This window comes from Malaya genurostris, chromosome 3, assembly GCF_030247185.1.
Source record: "Malaya genurostris strain Urasoe2022 chromosome 3, Malgen_1.1, whole genome shotgun sequence".
Lineage (NCBI taxonomy): Eukaryota > Metazoa > Arthropoda > Insecta > Diptera > Culicidae > Malaya > Malaya genurostris.
The window spans coordinates 255,126,980-255,148,230 of record NC_080572.1 but is presented as its reverse complement, the minus strand read 5'-3'; the positions used below and the strand labels follow the sequence as shown (position 1 = coordinate 255,148,230).

The 21,251-nt window shown below is 36.7% G+C and overlaps 1 protein-coding gene across 1 annotated transcript in view; it reads right to left on the bottom strand.

Annotated features, from left to right (window-relative positions):
• Window positions 1-21,251, bottom strand: part of LOC131439445 (nuclear factor NF-kappa-B p110 subunit) — a 39,968-nt gene that overhangs the window by 5,132 nt on the left and 13,585 nt on the right. Inside the window, exons 3-7 of the mRNA XM_058610445.1 lie at window positions 8,056-8,337; window positions 7,402-7,998; window positions 7,230-7,334; window positions 2,098-2,634; window positions 1,761-2,025 (exon numbers count right to left, since the gene is read on the bottom strand). Of these exons, the coding sequence (XP_058466428.1) occupies window positions 1,761-2,025; window positions 2,098-2,634; window positions 7,230-7,334; window positions 7,402-7,998; window positions 8,056-8,337 (1,786 nt within the window). The remainder of the gene's footprint in view (window positions 1-1,760; window positions 2,026-2,097; window positions 2,635-7,229; window positions 7,335-7,401; window positions 7,999-8,055; window positions 8,338-21,251) is intronic.

Below are 21,251 nucleotides of genomic sequence, written 5' to 3'. Positions count from 1 at the left end.
TGTTTTCCAATTTTCACTATTGCGAATGATGATGAAAAGCATTAATGATAACGATCAACATGCATGGAGCAGTTCAGTGAACATGAAAATGGGAAAGAAATTTTAATATTCCGTACCACCATGTCTATCTATTCATACAGCTGTATAGAGTGTGATAGTAAATAAATCAAGAAAAGACTGCAAACATTTTATTTTATTCATGGTTTGAAAATATTTCTATAATGCAACATTCCCCTAGCAATATAACCTATTGTTATTATAATTATAATAGTAGTACTAAAATTTTCAACTATTTGAAAAATAGTTCATAACTAAGCAATGTTTTATTACTTCAAATTAGATCTGGATGGATGAAGTATGATTGTGGTATGAGCTGAATCTCTCCAACAGTCTTGTGGTATCAAGGTTTTTGTTCTGAAAATAGCCAATACTCTTTAGGTTTCGGTACTCCAGATTTTCGCATTTGAAAACTAACACTTCAGCACTTCATTTTAACGCTACCATGTCGTAGCATGTATGTAATATAAATTCAAGAAAGTAACTCTTCAGTTCGTTCCTTAAGTACCAATAAGAACATAACCATTGGGATATGGTGCTTGTGAACAACTGAATCATAGGAACGGAAATTCAGAAGGACTTTCAGAATATATTCGACAACGTCACTTTGTAGCGATGGTGGAAACCTACATTCGACTACGAACTGGTATGAGTGAATACCAAGACCAATAGTAGAGTTTGGAGATTTGTGGAAAAACGAGTGCGCTACCACACACCTTCCAGTAACCAACTCACCTGACCAGTTGTACTAATCCTTAACGGAACAAATTTCAGCAGTTTGCAGTGAATTTTCTATGACTAAAAGATGAATCGTGGATACGACACAACCTGAATACTGCATCAATGTACAATATTTGACACAACTACCTTCCAAATAGAGATTCTGACATGCCGTCGAAATATTCGTTTGACTTAAGTGAAAATACATTGTGTCAACCAATCCGGTGGGTAGAAGCGGAAAATGAACCAATCAACCTAGATCTTCGTTCTCATGAAACGTGAATGACGAATGACTCTAAATCGAACCGGCACATATACCACAAGAGACACTATGCCTAAACTAATAATCAGGATAAATTTTAATAAAAACATGAATAAGAATCGATATGTTTCAAATACAAAAAGGGGAAATTTTCAAATTCGATTACTATCACTGTTTCTCTATCCCAACAAAATATGATATAATAAATCATTTGAAATAAAACATTGTTTTTATTCTACAGGAGTACACACGCACACAGGCTACTAAAGATTATAATAAAATGGTTGCCTACGTATCTAACTATTCATCTAATAATTCTACATCATTCATTGAACTCAAAACTACAAACATCAAACATTTGATTATAATTAAATGCATCGTCATTTTCACGAATGATGATTCATCATCCACTAATAAATGGCACATCATTACATCAAACACTACAAATATATTACAAACTTTACAAAACCCTTAAACGATTTCACGCATTCGTACTAATGTCTACATTCGTCTATTAGATTGAGGATCTATTTTGTACCCTATTTGACAGAGTAGACCATGACACCCTGTTAACTTTACCCCAACGTTCAACAACGTTTATAACCTACATTTTTGAGCTCGGTGGTAAGAAATATTCTGCGATCTTGGATTAGTAACAGCCCCCAGGAAAAGTAACGCAAGCAGTGTGTTATTTCCGGGAAGAATACTACAGTGTACTCACTTTGCTTTCTGCTTATTCGAAGACATCCAAAGAGCCGATATCAGCTCCCGGCACCGATCGTAGTCCCTTCGGAACAGTTTTATAATGGTAAGAATTTTTTTCAGAATGTCTACATCCTTTGCCTGTTGATTTTCGTCCAAATATCTCTCCAAAGCTCGCTCGAACCGAGCAGCTTCCCCATCTACGTGAGCCGCAGAAGCCGAATCCGTTTCTAGCTTCGCTAGTTCCTGGGCTTCTCCGATCTCATTGATGAGCTTGTGTAACTCTGCGGAAAGCCGAGAAACACCATTATTTAATTAACTTTCCAACAGGGCTGTTGCTAAGGCAAACCAATTACCTTCCGAGTTGCAATGGACGAAATCTTTGAAATCATTGGAACTGAAGGAGATATCACCGGCAATCGTGGTAGGTATGTGACTTTCCAGAATCTCCTGAATTATACCGGACTTGTTGAACTCCTTACTGATGGTGCCCGATTCAGGAAGGCCTTGGGCCTGCACCATCGGAAACGGTTGATGAAGCGGCGGTAACCGGCTGGGCCCGGGAGCGATCTCATTCGGAACTACAGTCGGAATTTCACTGGAAACATTACCGGAATGAACCCGTTGCCGTTTGCGCGACTGGTTCGCCAGCGCCATCATACCCGAGCGAGGTTTGAATTTGAATGGAACCGGTTCGCTTTGGCACTTATCACGGGGCCGGAACAGTTGCATAAACACCTCCACCGGTTCGGTGATGTCTTTGTTGTGATAGGCAGGCGTTTTGAAAGCGATCGCATACTGGTGGTGGACATCCGCCTCCGAGAACGATCCCCAGCCTTGCCAGATTTCCTGATCGAATTCGTCCAATTCGTAGAATCGAATTTTGATGTTGTCTGAAATTGTAGGATGGGAGCAAAAGTTAATATTGTTCATGTTTTTAGACTGGGAGAAAAATGAAACGCAAATGCTATTTGTTTAGAATGTATTTGATTGTGTGACATTGATTTCCATAAATTCTGGCCGTATTAAAAGAAAATTCAAAGATTTGGTAAGTTTTCCATATATAAGGTTGGTTGGCGAACATAGATTCGAATTGATATTTTAGAGAAAAGAAACTAAGCTACGACATAACTTTTACTTGGTAACGTGCCTTTTAAAACAGTTATCTAGAATTTATTATGTAAACGTACCACAAATGAAGACAAACACGAGAAAAGATACTAGGTGCAAATGACAGTTTCTCTTTGTTTATTTTCTCTTTCGAGTATTACGGTCCAACCAGTAATCTTTCCATCTAACACTTCACATAGGATAATAGAAAAAACCATCAACTTTCGATATGAACTGTAGAATTAGTTGGTAATTACTGGAATTTGCCGTAACAATTGAAAGAGAAAGTAAACCAAGAGAAACTGACAAATGACTTGGGACCTCTTCTAATGTTCATCGAGAAATGACTTCAACCCCAAACTTATAATGAACCATATCGAAACTTAAAAAATGATTGTAATCGTTTCGCTCGATATTAGAATCTACACAACAAACAAAGGAATTGTAGCAACCTCGATGTGATTCTCAACCGATGTGAAAAAAAATAAACCTACTGAACATCAAATGCAACAATTTTCTGGTTTCGAGAAATATTGCAAGTAAATCACACGTTATTACGTCGAAACAACGCAATTGTAATCGCTGCATATCAGTAGTGAGTAGTGATGTGTAGCAATTTTGATGTAATATGACAAAAGTGTTGGTGTCGTTCTATAGAAACAGAACAGAAACAGAAACAGAAATTTTTTGCATTTTGATGTTCGGTACGTCTACATTTTTTGACATTAATTGTGATTATAAATTCGAGATCGTTACAATTCTTTTTTACTGTGTATGAGTGCGTTCAAGTTCTGAACTTCTAAACTTCTAAAGTGATCAGCACAAAATTAAAATGAGATGCCACCAAATCATATCCTAAAAAACTACTAATATAAAAAAGGGATGTCGGAATATCGATCGAATTATCGAGTAATCGATAATGAATCTAGATAATCGACTGATATGTAATCGATTGGTTTGAAATTACTATTCGATTATTGAACTATTCGAAATTCGACTAATCCGATTACATAAGTCGAATAACCAAGCGATTAATCGATTAATAACCCTGATAATCGATTAAAATTTACCCGATTAGTTTGAAAAATATACTCGATTTATGAATAATCGAATAATTCGATAAATCCGACATCCCAAACCAAGAAGTATTTTCTGTTTTATCGATCGTAATAATTCGCGATTAACATTGGGAAAGATCTAAAGTGTAAATCAGCTGTTTTTTTTTCAAAAAAGGGCGAATCTAACATTGACAGCTAATGGAGAAAAACATCGATGAATGTTTCGACTTTGGTTTCAATTCCGTTTTAGAAATTATCGGATATTCTATGATCAATTTTTAATAAATCGATAAACTGTTGGTTTTCCCGCATTTCCTCTATATCCACTTAATAAATCAACATCAAAAAAGTTTCGCCCCTTTTTCGATTTGTTTACTGCTATGCTCCCTATGTGAATTCCGAAGTTACGTCTTCGCGTATTGTTCGTGAAATTGGCTGGTTTCGGCTACTAAGACAAATCTGCGGATAATTTTATCGTCTCATTTACTATTTCCAGTAGCTCGGAGGTTCGGAAACCATCTAAAATAAAGAAAATAAATAGTTTCACCCTCTCTTTCCAGCAATTGAAATATCGCCCTGTTTGTTGGCATGGAACCCAGAGGGCGAAACTTACGTAAACAAATGGAATGACAGTCTCACCATTTATAGGTCTTTGTATTACTAAGATTGAGATTTTTTGAGAATCCGAATTTTCAGGCAATTTGTAGGATTTTGAAGCATTTATTCGTAGGATAGAGAAAGTCGATTTGTTTAATTTTATAAAATTCGCCCTTCCTAAAAAAAGCTGAAATGACAGATTTTGTTTTGTTGTTTTCTTATGCCAGCATTATTCAAATTTTCTTTGAATCAGATCGTAAGTTGATCGTAAGTTGAAGGTTTCAGCCATTATTTTATGTAAAGACTGCCGAAATTAGCGTAACAATCGAAGAGAAAGTAAGCATAGTGAAACTATCAATCGCACTTACGACCTTCGTATTGGATTGGGTACCTAAAAAAGTGAGTGGAACTGCAGTAGGCGTATGCGTAAAATACGAAATATTTTCGCTTCCACTTTTACGGGATTTGCTAAAAAGAATATCCGTTGAAAATTAGAAATTTCTGATAACTTACATGTTATTTCAACATGTTTGGAAAATTTATACACCTACTTATGCGGAATATTTCTACGCTAGCTATGAATCTAAGATGTTGTTCTGGTTTGCTGGCTTTCCCTAACAGAGACGATGGTTTTGAAGGAGTAAGCGACATATCAGCGACAAAAGCATCGCTCTGATTGGTCATTCAAAGCAAAAAAAAACAACTGTGAAAGCAAGTGATTTTTTCTAACCTAAGCCCGAACCCGAAAATAAAAATCTTTATCGAACCCGACTCGAGCCCCTCGGGCTCTTTTTTGGGTTGGGTTTCGGGTAATTGAATCTCTATATACAAATTCTTGAATACGAACCTGATCCATACCCGATTAAAAACAAATACTGTTTGTCCGTAACCGACCCGAACACGAAAATGTTTATTTTTTTAAACCATACTACGAACATTACCCATGCCCTTGGCATCTTATTGCCCAAGCAGTGTTCCTTAAAAATCATATTATTGAATAGAAAAAAACGACCATAACCCGAAAGATACCGAAGCTCTTTAACAAGAGTTATAAATATAATTGCTTGAATTTACTATTGATATTATTCGCGGTTTTTTCACGCGAACTTTCAAAGTTATCCGGTTTTCTTGTTTTGCTTCAGAAATGCATGAAACGCCGACATATGGTGTTATCTCCAATATTTTTTTTTTGAGGCAACACCTGACGCTTAGAAAATTTTCGATTTTTTTCAAAAACAATTTATTTATTGTTTTGATTACACCAGATCTTGATGTTTCATGCATTTCTAAGACATTTGGTATCAAAGACAAAATTCCATTTCGGAAATCTCAAAATTTCTCCCAAAGTAGATTTAAAAAAAATTTGATATTATACCAAATCTAAACGAAAAAAATTTGTTTAGTATTGCGTTTTTTTAGCAGATTTCTGAAGCCTCGCGGATTTTTTTAAACGAATTTCCGAACACGAAAACTGAAGCATTTGTGTAACGAAAAAGGATCGATCAACCGAAGCGCTCGTACAACAACAATAATAATTAAATATTATGACGATTGATTCAACCATTTAATATTATAGTCTTGGTCTACATCAGAAGCTCAATGAATCCCTGTACTTTTTTGTTGTACTTTACGATCACGCTAATGGTGCTGTGGCTAATGGTGCGCATGGATCATCATTGGATAGACTTTACTAAGGTCTTCAAATTTATCGTATTGGCTTTTTTTTTCATTTCGAGAAAGCGTGTAATTGCATTGTTGAGCGAAATAGCTAGATTTTCTGAACTTCTGTGCTCGCACGTACTGCAAAAAATAGATGGCTTCTGTGGACAGGATATGTCACTCGGATAACTCAGTGGAAATAGTTTTGGGTCCTATCAGATAAGCATAAAATTGATTCGAAATAAACAGCGCATTGGTTCCAACCTAGGACAGGACCTGACAATTGTTAATCCACTTCTAGGACCAGTTTCGGACCAGCTCGTGATTGGTTGAAATTGACATAAGCAAGTACAAGTTGTGGAAATCAATATTACTGCAGGGTGGTAGAAAAAGTGTTGTCAGTATCGTCAGTAACAATGTAGCTTGATATTGGATATTTTATTTTTCGGATCATCTTTTCAAAATTAATAATTTCAATAGGATTTAAGTTCAATTTGTTTTTAAGTCCTGTCAATGTGGAAAGTATACGAGTACATTTAACAATCACTGGATGATACAAAGAGAAAACCTGAAATCACGAAATGTGATATGGACGAGAATATTGATTATGTTGGTTGAGAATAGCACCGAATCTTTGGATACTTCTGTATGTTATTATTTTTCTCAAATAGAATATGTTGAATACTTTAGTTAATAAAGCTGCAAAAATTAATTACCCAAAATTGAGTGTTTCAGAAAAAAATTATTAAGCTGTTTCAACTAAACGTTTTCTTCAAAACAAACATCTGATCAAAATGAATCCAGAGCTTTATATTTTTGACCGATATAACATTTGTCTAAGTGTTTTCAAATGATAAATAATCGCATGTTATTAGGGGAGAAAGTTTTCAGAATGAATAATTATCTCTACTGGCAACAGTGATCGAGAGGCATTTATTATTTACAGCAGGGAGCAACCGGAATAGGAAGAGAAATATTTTTCTGGAAAAAGAAGCCAGTTGTCTGGTCCTGTCCTATGTTCCAACTACTATTATATAATGACTAAATATAAAGCGACTACTTACTTTTGCAAACCTTTTCCACAAACATGAAAACTTCTTCACCACCGTCCACGCTTCCAACGGTAGAACTAAGCCGACAAATTTTCAGTTCACCGGTGAGCGCACTCTCTACAAAAATAAAACAAACAAATTATGAATCGATTAAACTAAGAACACCTACAAACAAACGACTCACTCATATTGTTGATTGCATTAGAGTACACTGGTTCGCAGAGCTGGGACCACTGACCGGACGAGGGGTCCACCTGGAAGGCCTGGAAACACAGGCAAACCTGATTCAAGTTCATTGTTTTCGCCATTTCGGCGGTTTCTTTCTCCAGCTGATGCTCCTCCCGGAGCGTAAGTTCTCGATTCATTTCGACGACCCGCTGTTTTTTAATTTTCTTGTGCAGTTCATCGGAGATATATCTTTTCGCCGTATGGATGATTCCCATCCCCTGAAACATGGCGACGTAGCCTGTTTCGGCATTTACGTCAATGTCATGAGGATCATTCAAATCGATTTCGCCACTTTTGATCACGAGATGGTGCGAATGTGCCGCCCGTTTGGCTGGATCTACCTGATATAATGAGCAACGAATTTTTGCTTCCCCCTGAAATCCGCGCAGTTCGACCGAAGGAAAGGTCTTCTTGCTTTTCTCGGTATGGACTCCCATCAAAGAACCATGCGTTCCGTGCATTTCTGACTGATACCGGAAGCGAAATTTATCCACTGGTTGCTCGAGGATCACCAGATGCGGTACAGAAAGTTCTATCTGCGACTGTTCGGTTGCTACAAGTACGAAAATTTACAAATGATTTTCAGAAATTCAAACGAAGCGGTGCTTACCATTTCCATGCGCGGAGTAGCTAAAGCTCTGCAGTTGACCTTCATCTCCCACCGCTTGGGAACTGAAGTAGTGGTAATTGGTAGAGATGTTAAGATTTTGCATATTAAAAGAAGTCGTATCACTGATCGTCGAACGTGGGGACATATTACTGGTACTGGACGGAGAGTTGCTCGAATAGCACTTGTTGGTCTCACTGGCACTTGGAGACGACGTCGAGGACTCCATCGATAGTACCGAATATGTCGGCGAGGACGACAGCTGCTGCTGCTGTTGTTGTTGTTCTGTATGGATGAAGAAGAAATAAAATTCGGATCAGATTGACGTCAAAGCAAACACGTGATGCGGAGAAGCTGGTTTTTTATTGTCTTCTGAAGAAAGGGCACGAACCGTGGTTCATTTGTTTCAGTTTTTTTCAGTTTCAGAAAACAATTTATTGCTCTTAGCCAATATTTTGCCTTCAGGTGACATACGGTATCAACGAATGACTCGTATGGTTTAAACTCGTATTATTTAGCAGGTCTGGTTAAGCCAAAAAAAAATTCTAATTAATAATTGAATTGCCTTTATTTGAATTTATTTTTGATATTATACATTGAAATGCAAAGTAGCTATATCTTTCAAGGAACTGAATTATCGCAATTGATAAATTTATGAATTGCGAAATTGTTTAGGTACACAATGTTACCTATTATCTTAAATTTTCTGGTTAAAATTCGCATAAAAATTATTTCGTTGTATTATCTATACTATCTCAAAAAGGCTGCCACTGAGCTCTTGAGAAGCTCCTGAAAAATTCTGATGGCTGTTTGAAATCTCACGGTATCTGTTTATGTGTTCTATTACAAATTTGTGTTAGTTTTGTCACTAGTAACGGGTGGCAACTAAAAAATTTTGTAATTTTTTCGAGGCCTGTATGCTCAACAACAAACGAGCTCAGAAAGAACTAAGAGTGTGCATGTGTTAGCTCTCTTTCTCCCCTTTCTGCTAGTATTTTCTGTTTTGTTCATGCTTGCTCAGTTTAGCTCAAAATGCCGTCGAAACAAGAAGTATTTCACGAGCGCATTGTACACTTCTACGTACTGCACAGAAATTTCGGCAAAAAGTATACGGTACATTTTAAAAGCAAAAATGTTGCGGCTTCTACAGTTTACAATATCCTAAGATGCCCAACAACTGCTCGCAAGCAAGGTAGTAGAGGACCAGCCAAAATTATGGACGCAAAAGGACTTCGATCTCTTTCTCGTGCCTTCAACAACAAGGATTCACTGAGTCAAAGGGATGCCGCAAAAAAGTTCAACTGTTCTCACCAGTACATCTGCAAAACATTGAAAAAACTCGAAATAAAGTACCGAAAAAAGACACGAGCCCCGGGATATACTGACGCACAGATTTCAACGCTGAATTCCCAATGCCGCTAGTTGATTAAAAATTTTTCCGGAAAAAGTTTTGTTTTGGACAAACGAGAGTTACTTCCCTCTTTCTAAGACGCAGATTCCCGCAAACGATCGATACTATTCAACCGATAGTTCTACTGTACATCCGAACATAAAATATTAGTTTAAACATATGTTTGAACAGAAAGTGATGCTGTACATTGTCGATTCCGAGAAAGGCATTTCTAAGCCATGGTTCAAGCCATCTGGGTTGGCAATCAATCAAGATGTGTATCAGAACGAATGTTTGTAGAAAGTTTTGATCCCGTTTTTTTCAAAAACATCATGTTGATGGACAATACGTGTTTTGGCCGGATAAAGCGTCATCGCATTACGCCAAAAAACACAATCGTTCCTGAATACCCATTCGATTCCATTTGTACACAAAAACCACAACACGACAAATCTGCCTCAGTGTCGCTCAATCGAAGATTTCCTCGGGGTTTTGAGCTCCTTGGTGTACAAAAACAACTGGAGAGCCACGAATTGCTAACAGTTGATTGGTAGAATCAAGAGATGCATTCGCAAAGTTGACATGAAGGCCGTACAACGCTTCTGTTCCGACATCAAACGGAAGCTTCGCCGAACATCCGATTACGGACCGTTTTTCAAATGTTCACTATTTTTTTCAACAATGGACAATGTATATTTAATTTCAATAAATCAGATCTTCTCCAAGTATGTTTGTCTTTTTTTGACAGCTTGAGAAATAAATTAAAAAAATTTTAGTTGCCACCCGTTATCTATGTGTTTGAACTTTCTTGGATTGTGCAGTGTTGGTTTGTGTTCGATTGTAGAGACATGCAACGAAAGTACTACCAGGATCGATTAACGTTTATCATGCAATCAAACTACTAAATGTTTCGGCATTTATGTCAATATCGTGCGAATTAATTTAGTTTTATTCAATTATTAAACAAATTAATTACTTTCCCTGGTTTCGAAATTTTGTAACCGATTTAAGAATGAAATAATACTTATATGAAAAGTACGCTTATTCAGCCATACAGCCTAAATCTGGAAAGACTCTTATACCGTTTTCGTTTTTGAACCTACATGCGGGCGACTCTGACTCCGAGTAAAACGAACACGTGGTACGCGCCCTACACAACAACTCATAGAAAAAAAAGCAAGCTCGCATGGATGCGTTGTGCGACCCGAGAAAATTTTCAGAGCGAAACTAGGCGATTGGAGTCCGATCTTAAGTAACCATATTGCTAAAACAAGCATATCAAAAGTTGTTTGGGCAACTCTGGGTCAGCTCTCAGGCTGCTCTGATCAATAAACGAAAACGGTATTAGTTTCAATAGGATCGTAGTAATGAAGATGCAATAGTTCTGTGTTCTAAGAATTGGCTGCGAAGCCTAATGAAACAGAACAATAAAATTCCGCAAAAAGAAGTATTAAAAATGAAAGTAGAAAGTAATATCAAGACTTTGCTACCATCGCCACATAGCATTTATCATGCAAGTAATCTACTAGGTGTGCGATTTTGTTATGAATTGGTTTGTAATTCTTCTAAGTCAACACAGTTTCGATACTTGTTTACTTTTATCCAGCAACTGGATTGAAACATTAAATGATATATCAAAGCATTATTTTGATTACTAGGAGCCTCGATATCTTAGGAAACTAGACTTCTCCTCCTCTATTTAGTTCAGATTAGGATTAATTGCGAACGCATCGAATTAATCCGACAAAAGATGACCAATTCCAAATAGCATACTTGAAAATGCCCAACGACTAATTGTCTACTTTGAGAAACTTCAATCGAATCGATCCAGTTCGGAATGAATACCGAGTCAAATACAATTGAATAACAAACGATCAACTTCAGAATTTAATTTTTCGAAGCATATCTGCCAACAAACAAAACTAAAATACACATTCTACCTGTACTCCATATTCGAGATCATATTATTATTTGTTGTTTGAAAATATCTCGGTATTATTTTTGACTATAACTGATTACATTCAGCACTAAAATAAACACTGAGAACAAAACCGGAAGAACTGTTCCGATTTATTCCACCATAACTGATGTTACCCAAACTTAACACTTCGACCAATCATTTCTTTATTAAATGGTGCTTCACAAGCTCGAATATCAGTTCACGTTCAAGACCACCTTTCTCGACGTTTACGGTTTTATCAATAATCTCATGAATTGAAATAACTCTTCGAAAACTGCACCACTTATTTACTCTCTAACAACCTAATCTTAATCGAGAAATTAACAAATCTATCCAAAACGGCTGCCGCAAAAACATTCACTAAATCTTCCGCCAAATCATAACATTCACAGCGTGACAATGAGTCATGACTAGGTCCCACTTTATCTCTACAATCAATCAGCCAGGTTACCAAATGCTGCCAACGCATCGAATCTGTACGATGCCATTCAAATGTGTTATCAATAACTTCTCGTTGAATTCAGTTTTTCGGGGGATGAATCATACGCAGTGTTCCCCATATCACTAATAAAAACAGGAAACCCCCATATTTACCTTCACAATGACGACAAAACTGTGCCAACGGAATTCCGTACGCGTACATCGTGGGCCCTGTCTAGTTGTCTGTTGACCCCAGTACCACTGTCAACAATCACACCCCCCAAAGTCGTCGACTATAAACAATTCACACTGTAAGCTCCGGCTCAAAAAAAAATGTTTATCTTCTCACAGGTAAACTAAACTTTAGGTCCGCTACTTTCCACAACCGAAGCAATTATAATTCACAGTGGAAGCAGCGATCGTTTTTTATGTTAGTAAACTCAGATAGAAGATAAGGCCCCAAGTATGGGTCACAGCTGGTCTACTAATTTATCAGTACTGTAGCTTATCAGGATGGGTCCCACTTACGTGAATCGTCATCGATTCCTCAAGCATTAGTTAGGAGTTAGTTATCTATGTTGATAGATTCCTATCGGAATCTGTTACTTCCGTTCCCACCATTCAAAACCTGAAATTTGCAAGATAGCATGGGGTGGGGATTCGCGAAATTCGTCATTCAATCGATGCGATGCGATTCATGAATATCGTATCTACGTAAGCAGGTCGACCGGTTGAAATTAGTATCTGTAGCGATGAACAGGGGCGCACTTTTTGTGAGTTAGTTGTTGCTCAAAATTCCAACTTATACGAAATGTAGTCATTACATTTAGATTTAACAAAAAACTTAGCATGACTTCACATAATGAACTTAATAAAAGTCGTTTGATAACAATCAATGGTTTGTTCTTGTATTCATTTCAACTAGAATTCTGTTACACGAAAGTGAAAACAACCCTCAATATTTATCAAGAATAATCTTTATTCTTTACTAATCAAAAGATACGTCATTCGTAACGACAGCATCCGAGAAAAATGAAACACACTCATTCGCTTGGAACATGTTAGTGTGTGGGTAAAAATTGCCGGAATTCGGCTCGGAGCAACGTATTGTTTACGCCATCACAGTGTCATCACAATCTGTCATTGCAGTGATGGCGTCAGAACAAGAACAAATGCGTAAATAAATTTTGTTCAATCCAAACTCTTCTCGCAGAGATCAATCGAGAAAAAGGTCCAACTTGCGGTGAAACTCTCGACAAGTGAACACGTCGTCTCGTGTTAGTGCGATGAAAATTCGAGTATTGCACGGAAAAGGAAAAATTTCATCCTTACTTTGGTGAGGATTTTTACTGTGTTGCAACACTTCAAGGTAGTGCGGTGAAAAGAAAGTCATTTGGGCTATAAAAGTAAATTAACTAGCAATATAGCTTACATTCCTGTGCCATCAATCGGTGTCATCCGAATGGAGGTGACGCAAATTAGAAGAAAAAAGAAGAAGGAAAAAGTATTTACTTCATAAGCTCAAGACCTATGAACCAAGTAAAAATTAATTACATTAAGTGTTAGAGATTTTTATAAATATACTAATTGTTTTCATTGCACTCTCTTATTTCTGTCTTATCCATTCATTACTGACAACAAGGCGAACGAAGAAGGTATTATCATAGATCAGAATTTTTCGGTTACTTTAAGACAGCCAAAATTACAGTCAATTTCACTTTTTTATTCCAGTCTTAGCAATGTTGTAACAAATAGTATCTTTGACATATTTCTCGCTTACAATGCTTAGAGATATGGCTTACAAAATGGGTCGCGAAAAACCACGTGGCTCGCTGTGCGTATTACATTTCTCTCCATGCTCTCTCGCAAATGTGCAAAATGACTCTCGGTGTGGCCAAGAAAGTTTTGATATTTTCGGTTACAAGTTTGACTACATCACATAAAATCCAAGAAAGCTGCCGCTTGTTTGGCAGCCTTTTTGAGCTGATTTTATTTCTCTCTCATGTTTCGTTACGTTACCAGGGAACTAAAATGGCGCCGACATAGAAATCGACTTACCTCCACAAAAATAACTTACACTTCATTTTCATCGCGACATCATATATTTTTTATGCACTAATCGCATCTAAATTAAATTATCTAGACATTGTCAGGATAGATTTTTGATCCATGCTTTTGAAGGCGAGACATTCAATGAACAAGTTGAAAGTTGCCGTTTTCAGCTATGCAATTCTTCCTTCAGAAAAAAGACTTTCCCGACCGCTAAAGTCAAACAATCATTCTGAAATTTTCACAGAATAATCTAAACTAATTTTCTAAGAGATTGTCAGTTGGGTTTTTTTATATTCGTCACCGTTTCCGAGAAAATCAGATTTGAGGGTGAAAATAGCCCTCTAAAACGCCCTAAAACACACTGGCCTCAGCCCTTAAGGAAAAAAAGTTACAAATAAATAGTTCGGGATACAGCCATACTGATCCAAGCATGCAGTCATTTCTTTGGCGATGACACAATATTACATCTATTAACATGTAAAAAAATTGTGTCTGTATCGATGTAAACTGCAGTTAAATTAACTGTGAAGTTATGGATATGATTTATCTTTAAATGCTTTGAAGTTTAAATTTAAGTGAATTACGACGCTCCTTTTATGTGCATCCATAAAGACGTAAATTTACATTAATTTTTCAGCGGGCACCGTACGTAATAGTTGTCCCAAGAGCAGCTTACCAAACCGTGATGCGTAGTTAAAAACGACGAAACATATCAAAATGTTCATAGAATGGTTTATATAACAGCTGAAATTTATCGATATTTAACCAACATTTTTTAAGAATAATTGTTTAGATATCAAGCATTTATGTAACCATTGTATTTAATTATGCTTACACTGGTCGGATATAACCTGCTTTTCTATGTAATTACTCACACTTGACAGTTCGCATGACGAAACCAAACGATCTTCTGATTAGCTTCCAAAATACATTGCTCAGCTTCTATGTAGCGAGAAAGTTAACGCGGAACTTGTTCTGTACTTCCAGCTGTCAAAAATTACCACGTGGTTTCTTAAGCAGCAAGAAAGTCCACGCGGAACTTTCAAGTTCTCAAAAAGTCCGCGTGTACTTTGTAGTACTAAGAAAGTGGATGTTTTAAGTAATTGTAGAACTCTTGGTTGTGTGGGTTATTCTCAACGGTAAGGTGACATTTGTAGTTCAACATACACAACTGATGAGTCAAAGATCAAACGTAAGAGTAAATAGATAGCTTTCCATTGATAAAAAATACTAATGCTAACTATTACAGCAGGCATCTCATTCCCGCATTAGTTTAAAAAAATATATCACAAGTAGCATTTAACTTGCTATTTCTTTCGATGAGGAAAATATATCGGCTAAGGCCGGGCTAAATAAACGAACATTATAATATTAGAATTACCAATATGGTTTCATTTTTATGACGAAAGGATGTTCAATAAATTAGTGGGTCCAATCATGAAACATCACGTTGAAATGGAATACTGGATATTTCCGTTCTCGCCGAGAATTAGTCATAACAGTAAACGACAAAGAAAAAAATCTTTTTCTAAAAATAATACTCAAATGATGACTCAAATTTTTTTCAAGTGGATTATGGAATTAAAATAATTATATTTTATTTTTAACATATTTTGTTATCATTTAGTTATAGCCTCAATCATTTCCCATTCTGAGGCCTTTAAATAATAAATTAACATTGATTATTGAGTAGCACAAATTAATGTATCGAAAAATTCAATTGTATAATCTAGAGTATTTCAAAACTGACTGAAAATAAGACTGAACGAATGTAAAAAGAATTAGAACGAAAACCCAATTATTAGGATGCCACTCAGGCAATTCGAGCAATAAATCTCTAAGGTAACCAAATACCCATCCCTATTCTGTATTTCGATCGAATTGGATTCTTTCGAACAAATGTAAAAATTTGTAAATTGAAAATTGTACTAGAATAGAATTGTTATAGAATGTTACAATACCGACAAAAGAAATGTGGCTCCCTGTATGTGTACCTGTATCCCTGTAATTCTACTTTCAGGTTTCAGGTTTCAGGGCGGTATAGGCCCATGCTGATGATGGATGAAGTCTATCTTCGATATGCCTTCAGAAGTTGTAATAAAAATTGTGGGTTTGTCCAGTAAAATGTGAAAAAATATCAACTTTTTTCTGCTAAGTACCCGTACATCAATTCCATTTAGTGCAAATTCCATTGATACTTCATTGATCATGCTTAATAATTTAAAGATGTGCAACAATACCAAGATTTAGTGTTTTGTAGCATGATTGCCTTTTTACCTTTTTTTATAAATGTATAACATGTATACTGAATTCGTTCAAACTTAAAAAAACAGAACCCTTTTTCATGACGTTTCGACTTTAGTACGGTTCGTTTTTGGTAACATAATCGTTCGAACTTTAGAAAGATGGCAGTATTTTCACGTTCAAAACAATTTCATATTTATATGGATTTATACTGCTTGTAACAATCATTGCTGGAAGAACACAACTTTTTACAGCCATATACGATTCGAAGAAGTTCGTCGAGATAAACAAATTTGTGTGCGAAAAATAATTTCATTAATTTTTCTCGGAGCTGGCTTAACTGATTTCTGCAAACTTAGACTCATATGAATAGTCCTATGCTCCCATATAAGGTCTCTGAATTTCATTTAGATGAACAGGGCAGGATGATATATGAAATGAAATTAAAATAATGTCACTGATTTTGGTAGTAGATGGCTGAACCGATTTTGTCCATCTAACATTCAAATAAAAGGTCTTATGGTCCCATAAAAGCTTCTTGTTTTTCAATCAGATCCGAGTTCCGGTTCAGGAGATACAGGGTGATTGGTGTAAAAATTTATCGGATTCATCGGGTCACAGATTACTTATTACGGTTAAACCGGTATTCGTTTTTCGATCCTGGAAGGTACTCATAAACTTTATTTGAAGCGCACTACGATTTCTCTAAGGCGGCTACATTGGATTTCAAAAATTTCGAATCTGATGAAATGGTTTACAATCCATTAGGCGAATTTCACTGACTTCGGCTACACCGAATTCCGAATTCCGTTTCCGAAAGTATCGGGAATAGAATGGCTAAAAGAAGGCCAAAACGAATTCAATAAACAAAAATTTAAAATCAAATAAACTTATGGTCTCATTCAAAATTGGTGAATTTTATCCGATTCCGACTTCCAATTTTGAAATAAAAGATGACAATACAAACAAATCTTCAAAGTTGGGTTCAGAATTATTTCAATTTATTCGTCATACATTCATGGATATACGAATTATTTTGGGTTATGCTGATCTCTGAATAACGTTTCTGGAAGTACCATAAATAATTACAAAACCTTTAAAGAGGAACTCACTTCTACATCTCATGGATTCAAAGGAATAAGTATAAGGTTGTATCTTTGGTTCGTCTTGCACTTCTAAAATTACAAGGTAATGAGTGATTAAAATTTCAAACTTTCTTTAAACTTTAAAACGACGGTCATTAAAATAATTTCATGAAAACTAAAAACATCGACGAATATTCACTCAAAAAACACATGCGGATTGATAAAAAAAAATCTCACTGCTAGGCACATTTTTGTACCACAACACGCTAAATCTTCTAAATTCGGAATTATATTTTTTTCTTACTCGACTCGATGCCGATTTTTCAAAGACGACTGATATGTAAGCATGAGCAATATAGTAGGCTTACATCACCAGTAAACATTTTTCATTTTGTATACTCTACCCTACCCATAGTCTATTTGTCTCTCCATCGTTCATCCGATGGAGAGATTTGTTAATTATTTTGTCTTTTTCGGGGACGTATATTTTACGTTTCGATTTAGGCTCATCGAGGCTGAACTTTACGTCTGCTTAGTGGTTTATGTTGAACTGCTAAGTGCCTAGCAGTTCAATACGGACTGTTGTGTACTGACGAGTCGAAGACAAAAAGTAAAAAAAATCTCAAAAATCATAGAAATAATAAGAAAAAGGTTTACGGTTTTTTTTTGTCAGCTGCAATACTGATCATCTTCTCATATCACGGACATGTCGAGAAGAAAACAATTCAAATTTTTGCATCAAATTTGGTGCTGTGCAACAAAACGCTAAATCTTAGTACTAATTATTTTAATACACTGTAGTACAGATATGAGGACAACTTTAGGACAGGCAAGAGTTGATAGTTTTTCACATTTCACTAAACAACCCACAATAATTATAGTTATTGCAGACATTCATCAGAGCTTAGACATTTGTCAAACTAACTCTAAAATGGATGAAATCCATAAGGGACTGATATGTGAGTATAGGCCGAGTACTACAAAGATTTTACAGTACTGTTCGTTTATTCCGTACAAGTGACATAAGTAGCAAGTAGCATAATTTATAATAAAAATAGATATATTTTATGATCATTAAAACCGGTACAAGTTTTTTTTTTCAAACAAACACTATAATGTTCACAAATTTCGGTAGAACTTTCAACGAAAAAAATCACCTAAGTAATCATCAACTTCACACGTTTTTACCAAACAACAAAAGACTGGAACCGATTTAGTTTTTATTATGGAGTACAACAACACTTGCACATAACAAATCAGAACATTTTAAACTGTCTATACACTACAAAACACATCTTGTCACAGGGTTGTTTATTCAACGCTGTTCAATTACCTCATGCCTTTGCTGAGCTGTATTACCATAATCAAATCAAAACACAAATTTCACTAAAACCAAACTAGTCTCGAACGTGTATTTTTACGTTTCTTACACACCCTTCCGATGTTTTCAAACTAACCGCGCAATGGCAAAGCTGCTGATAATAGTGAACCTAACGCGGCATTTGGATTGGCAACTGCCAAACAAACTGAAACCGGTGACACTTCAAAACCGGCAACAACAAAAAATCGTCACAACAGCGACGTAATTGCGACGCTCATGCGAGACAACCGGCGAATGAGCACGGCCGGCGAATAGCTATACAATTTATCACTCTGATGTAATAATATTTTTCCTAATTCCTGTCCTATCAGCACCGGAGAGAGAGAGTGTGAGAGAATCAGGGAGGGGGCGGGTTTCGCCGTGACCAATGTGCCAGTTTGCCAGTCCATCGAATGACTAATCTACCATCAGTGCGATAGATATCGCGGGCTATGCGAGCTAATAGCGCACATGCCTACCAGTTGATCGTCATTCGCTCAACCGCCCAGAGCTGCGAGTTTACTCGTGAGAGTGCCTTTCCAATTTTGGACAACCTGCGAAAATCCGAAAAACATGGTAAACACACCAAACTCGTGGATACCTGTCGTGTGTTCATCATCAACATCATCATCATCATTTTCATACGGCACCTACATATTCGACAGGCCAGAACAAAGCAACACTCACCGGGCGACGTCATAAATTCGAAGCCAGTTCATTGGGTTCGACCACAGAAAGAAGGAAATACACGATTGGGACAAAACTCGTTTCTGCAAGTATGTGAGCAACAGCCACAAGCCACACACCGCAAACCAACCGGCTGATCGTTACTGAGAAAAAAGCAAGATCATATACACATAAAATGGGGAATTCCCACTTGTAGACTCTCGCTCTCTTGCCTGTCCCACCCCCCCAGCATCGTGTCGCATTTCCCTTCCTTGTGTGTGGACGAGCAGCGAATATAATTGAAAGCCCCTCAACCCCATCGCAGCCGGCTCCGATGCGCAACTGGAACTGAACTGATCTACCTGTTCTGTGGAGACACCGCCGAGCGGAGAGCAATGGGCTTTCCCAATGTCATTCAAGTTTACATTTTTTCCCCCTGCCAGAGCTGGTAGGCGTTTATCTGTGCAAACCACAACGCATAGTTGTGTCACGTGCCATCATGCATATTTATTTGAGTCAGACACCACGATAACGTATGCTGTTTTCCGAATTCGGCTAGCAAATGGTGGATTTGAGTCACAGATAATTTAAATTGTGATCACGCATCTGAGAAACCCCCCTCGAACGCTTCCCGAAACACGCGACCAAAACGAAAATCAACTGTTGATCTCTAGAAGGTTTGATTACAGTTTTATGATAATGCTACGAACCATACCAATAGTACCATTGGTGGGAATGTTTTGCTGGGTGGTTTTGGTTCTATTAATATATTTCAATATATTAATTCTGAATGTGATTTCAATTGGTGTGATTTTTGTTAACTTCGAGATTAATTGATTAATTTCAAACTTTGTCAGAGAACAATTTATCCACTAAAATCACTATGATTTCTGCTTAATTCGCCTTGCTCCACATTGAGAATTGATTCATATTCCATGGAAATTAAAATAGTATTCAAAAAATCTGCTAAAAACACTTCTGATATGTTCACTGAGTAGTGAACTAATTTCATCTCAAAGGATTTTTATTCATCCTATCGTTGGTCCTTTATTCATTCTAATAATTAGCAATGGCGACAAAAATCAAAACAAAACATTGAACTATTACCATAAATCAAATAAACATAGATTTCCCAGTGTAATACTAATGTAGTTGAGCAACCCAGCAAAAGCACCGTCTGGTGGAGAATGGGTGCGTAAATGCTCCTAAAATGCATGCATAAAGTTGCCTGCGCATTTAACAAAACCACAGTAGCTAATGGAAAAAAGTACACCCGTTTCTCACTAGAGGTGCTGTTAGTGTCACCGTACAGTCGGAAATCTATGTTTATTTGATTTATGCTATTACACTCTCACCCGCTTGTGAGGAATTCTGGTAACCGTCAGAAGACTGGCTGCATTTCGGCTACTGTCAAAATTGTCCAGGCGAAATTGCGTCATTATCACGCTGTACGTGTCTTGTTTATTTCCCTCTTCTTCTTTTTTTTTAGACTTCATTTGATATTCGTCAATCCCGCATGTACGCACAAAAAACGAATCTTGAGACGAGGTAAATGAGATTGAAATATGGGTATGTTTGGTAGTGAGAAAGCAATGTTATTGGCAATAACATTTTCCATAATTAGTATAAATGATGGGCAATAACTTATTGCCTTTCATATGTATCTTTTACTGAAAAAAAAATAAAACCAAAACGCTTAAAATGTAGAACCGATTCAAAACGGTTCTGCCAATCTTGTATGGCAAGAATCCGACAGAAAAGAACCGTTAATAACCGCTAGGCGAACTTCTCTGCCGGAAACGGTTGTTGCATTGTTTCCAGACTTTTGCCGGAATTCTGGCAGCCGTCTGGGGGGAAATCTGCCCGCCGCGTATAAGTGGGCAGGTTCAAAATGTCAGAATTCTTCATAAAAAGGGCCTAATGCCAACTATAAGATAACACCCGATATTTTTAGAACCAGTTTTGAATCATTTAGACGTTTAAAAATTTTTGGGTCGTTTTCGTTACCTTTCGTTTTAAATT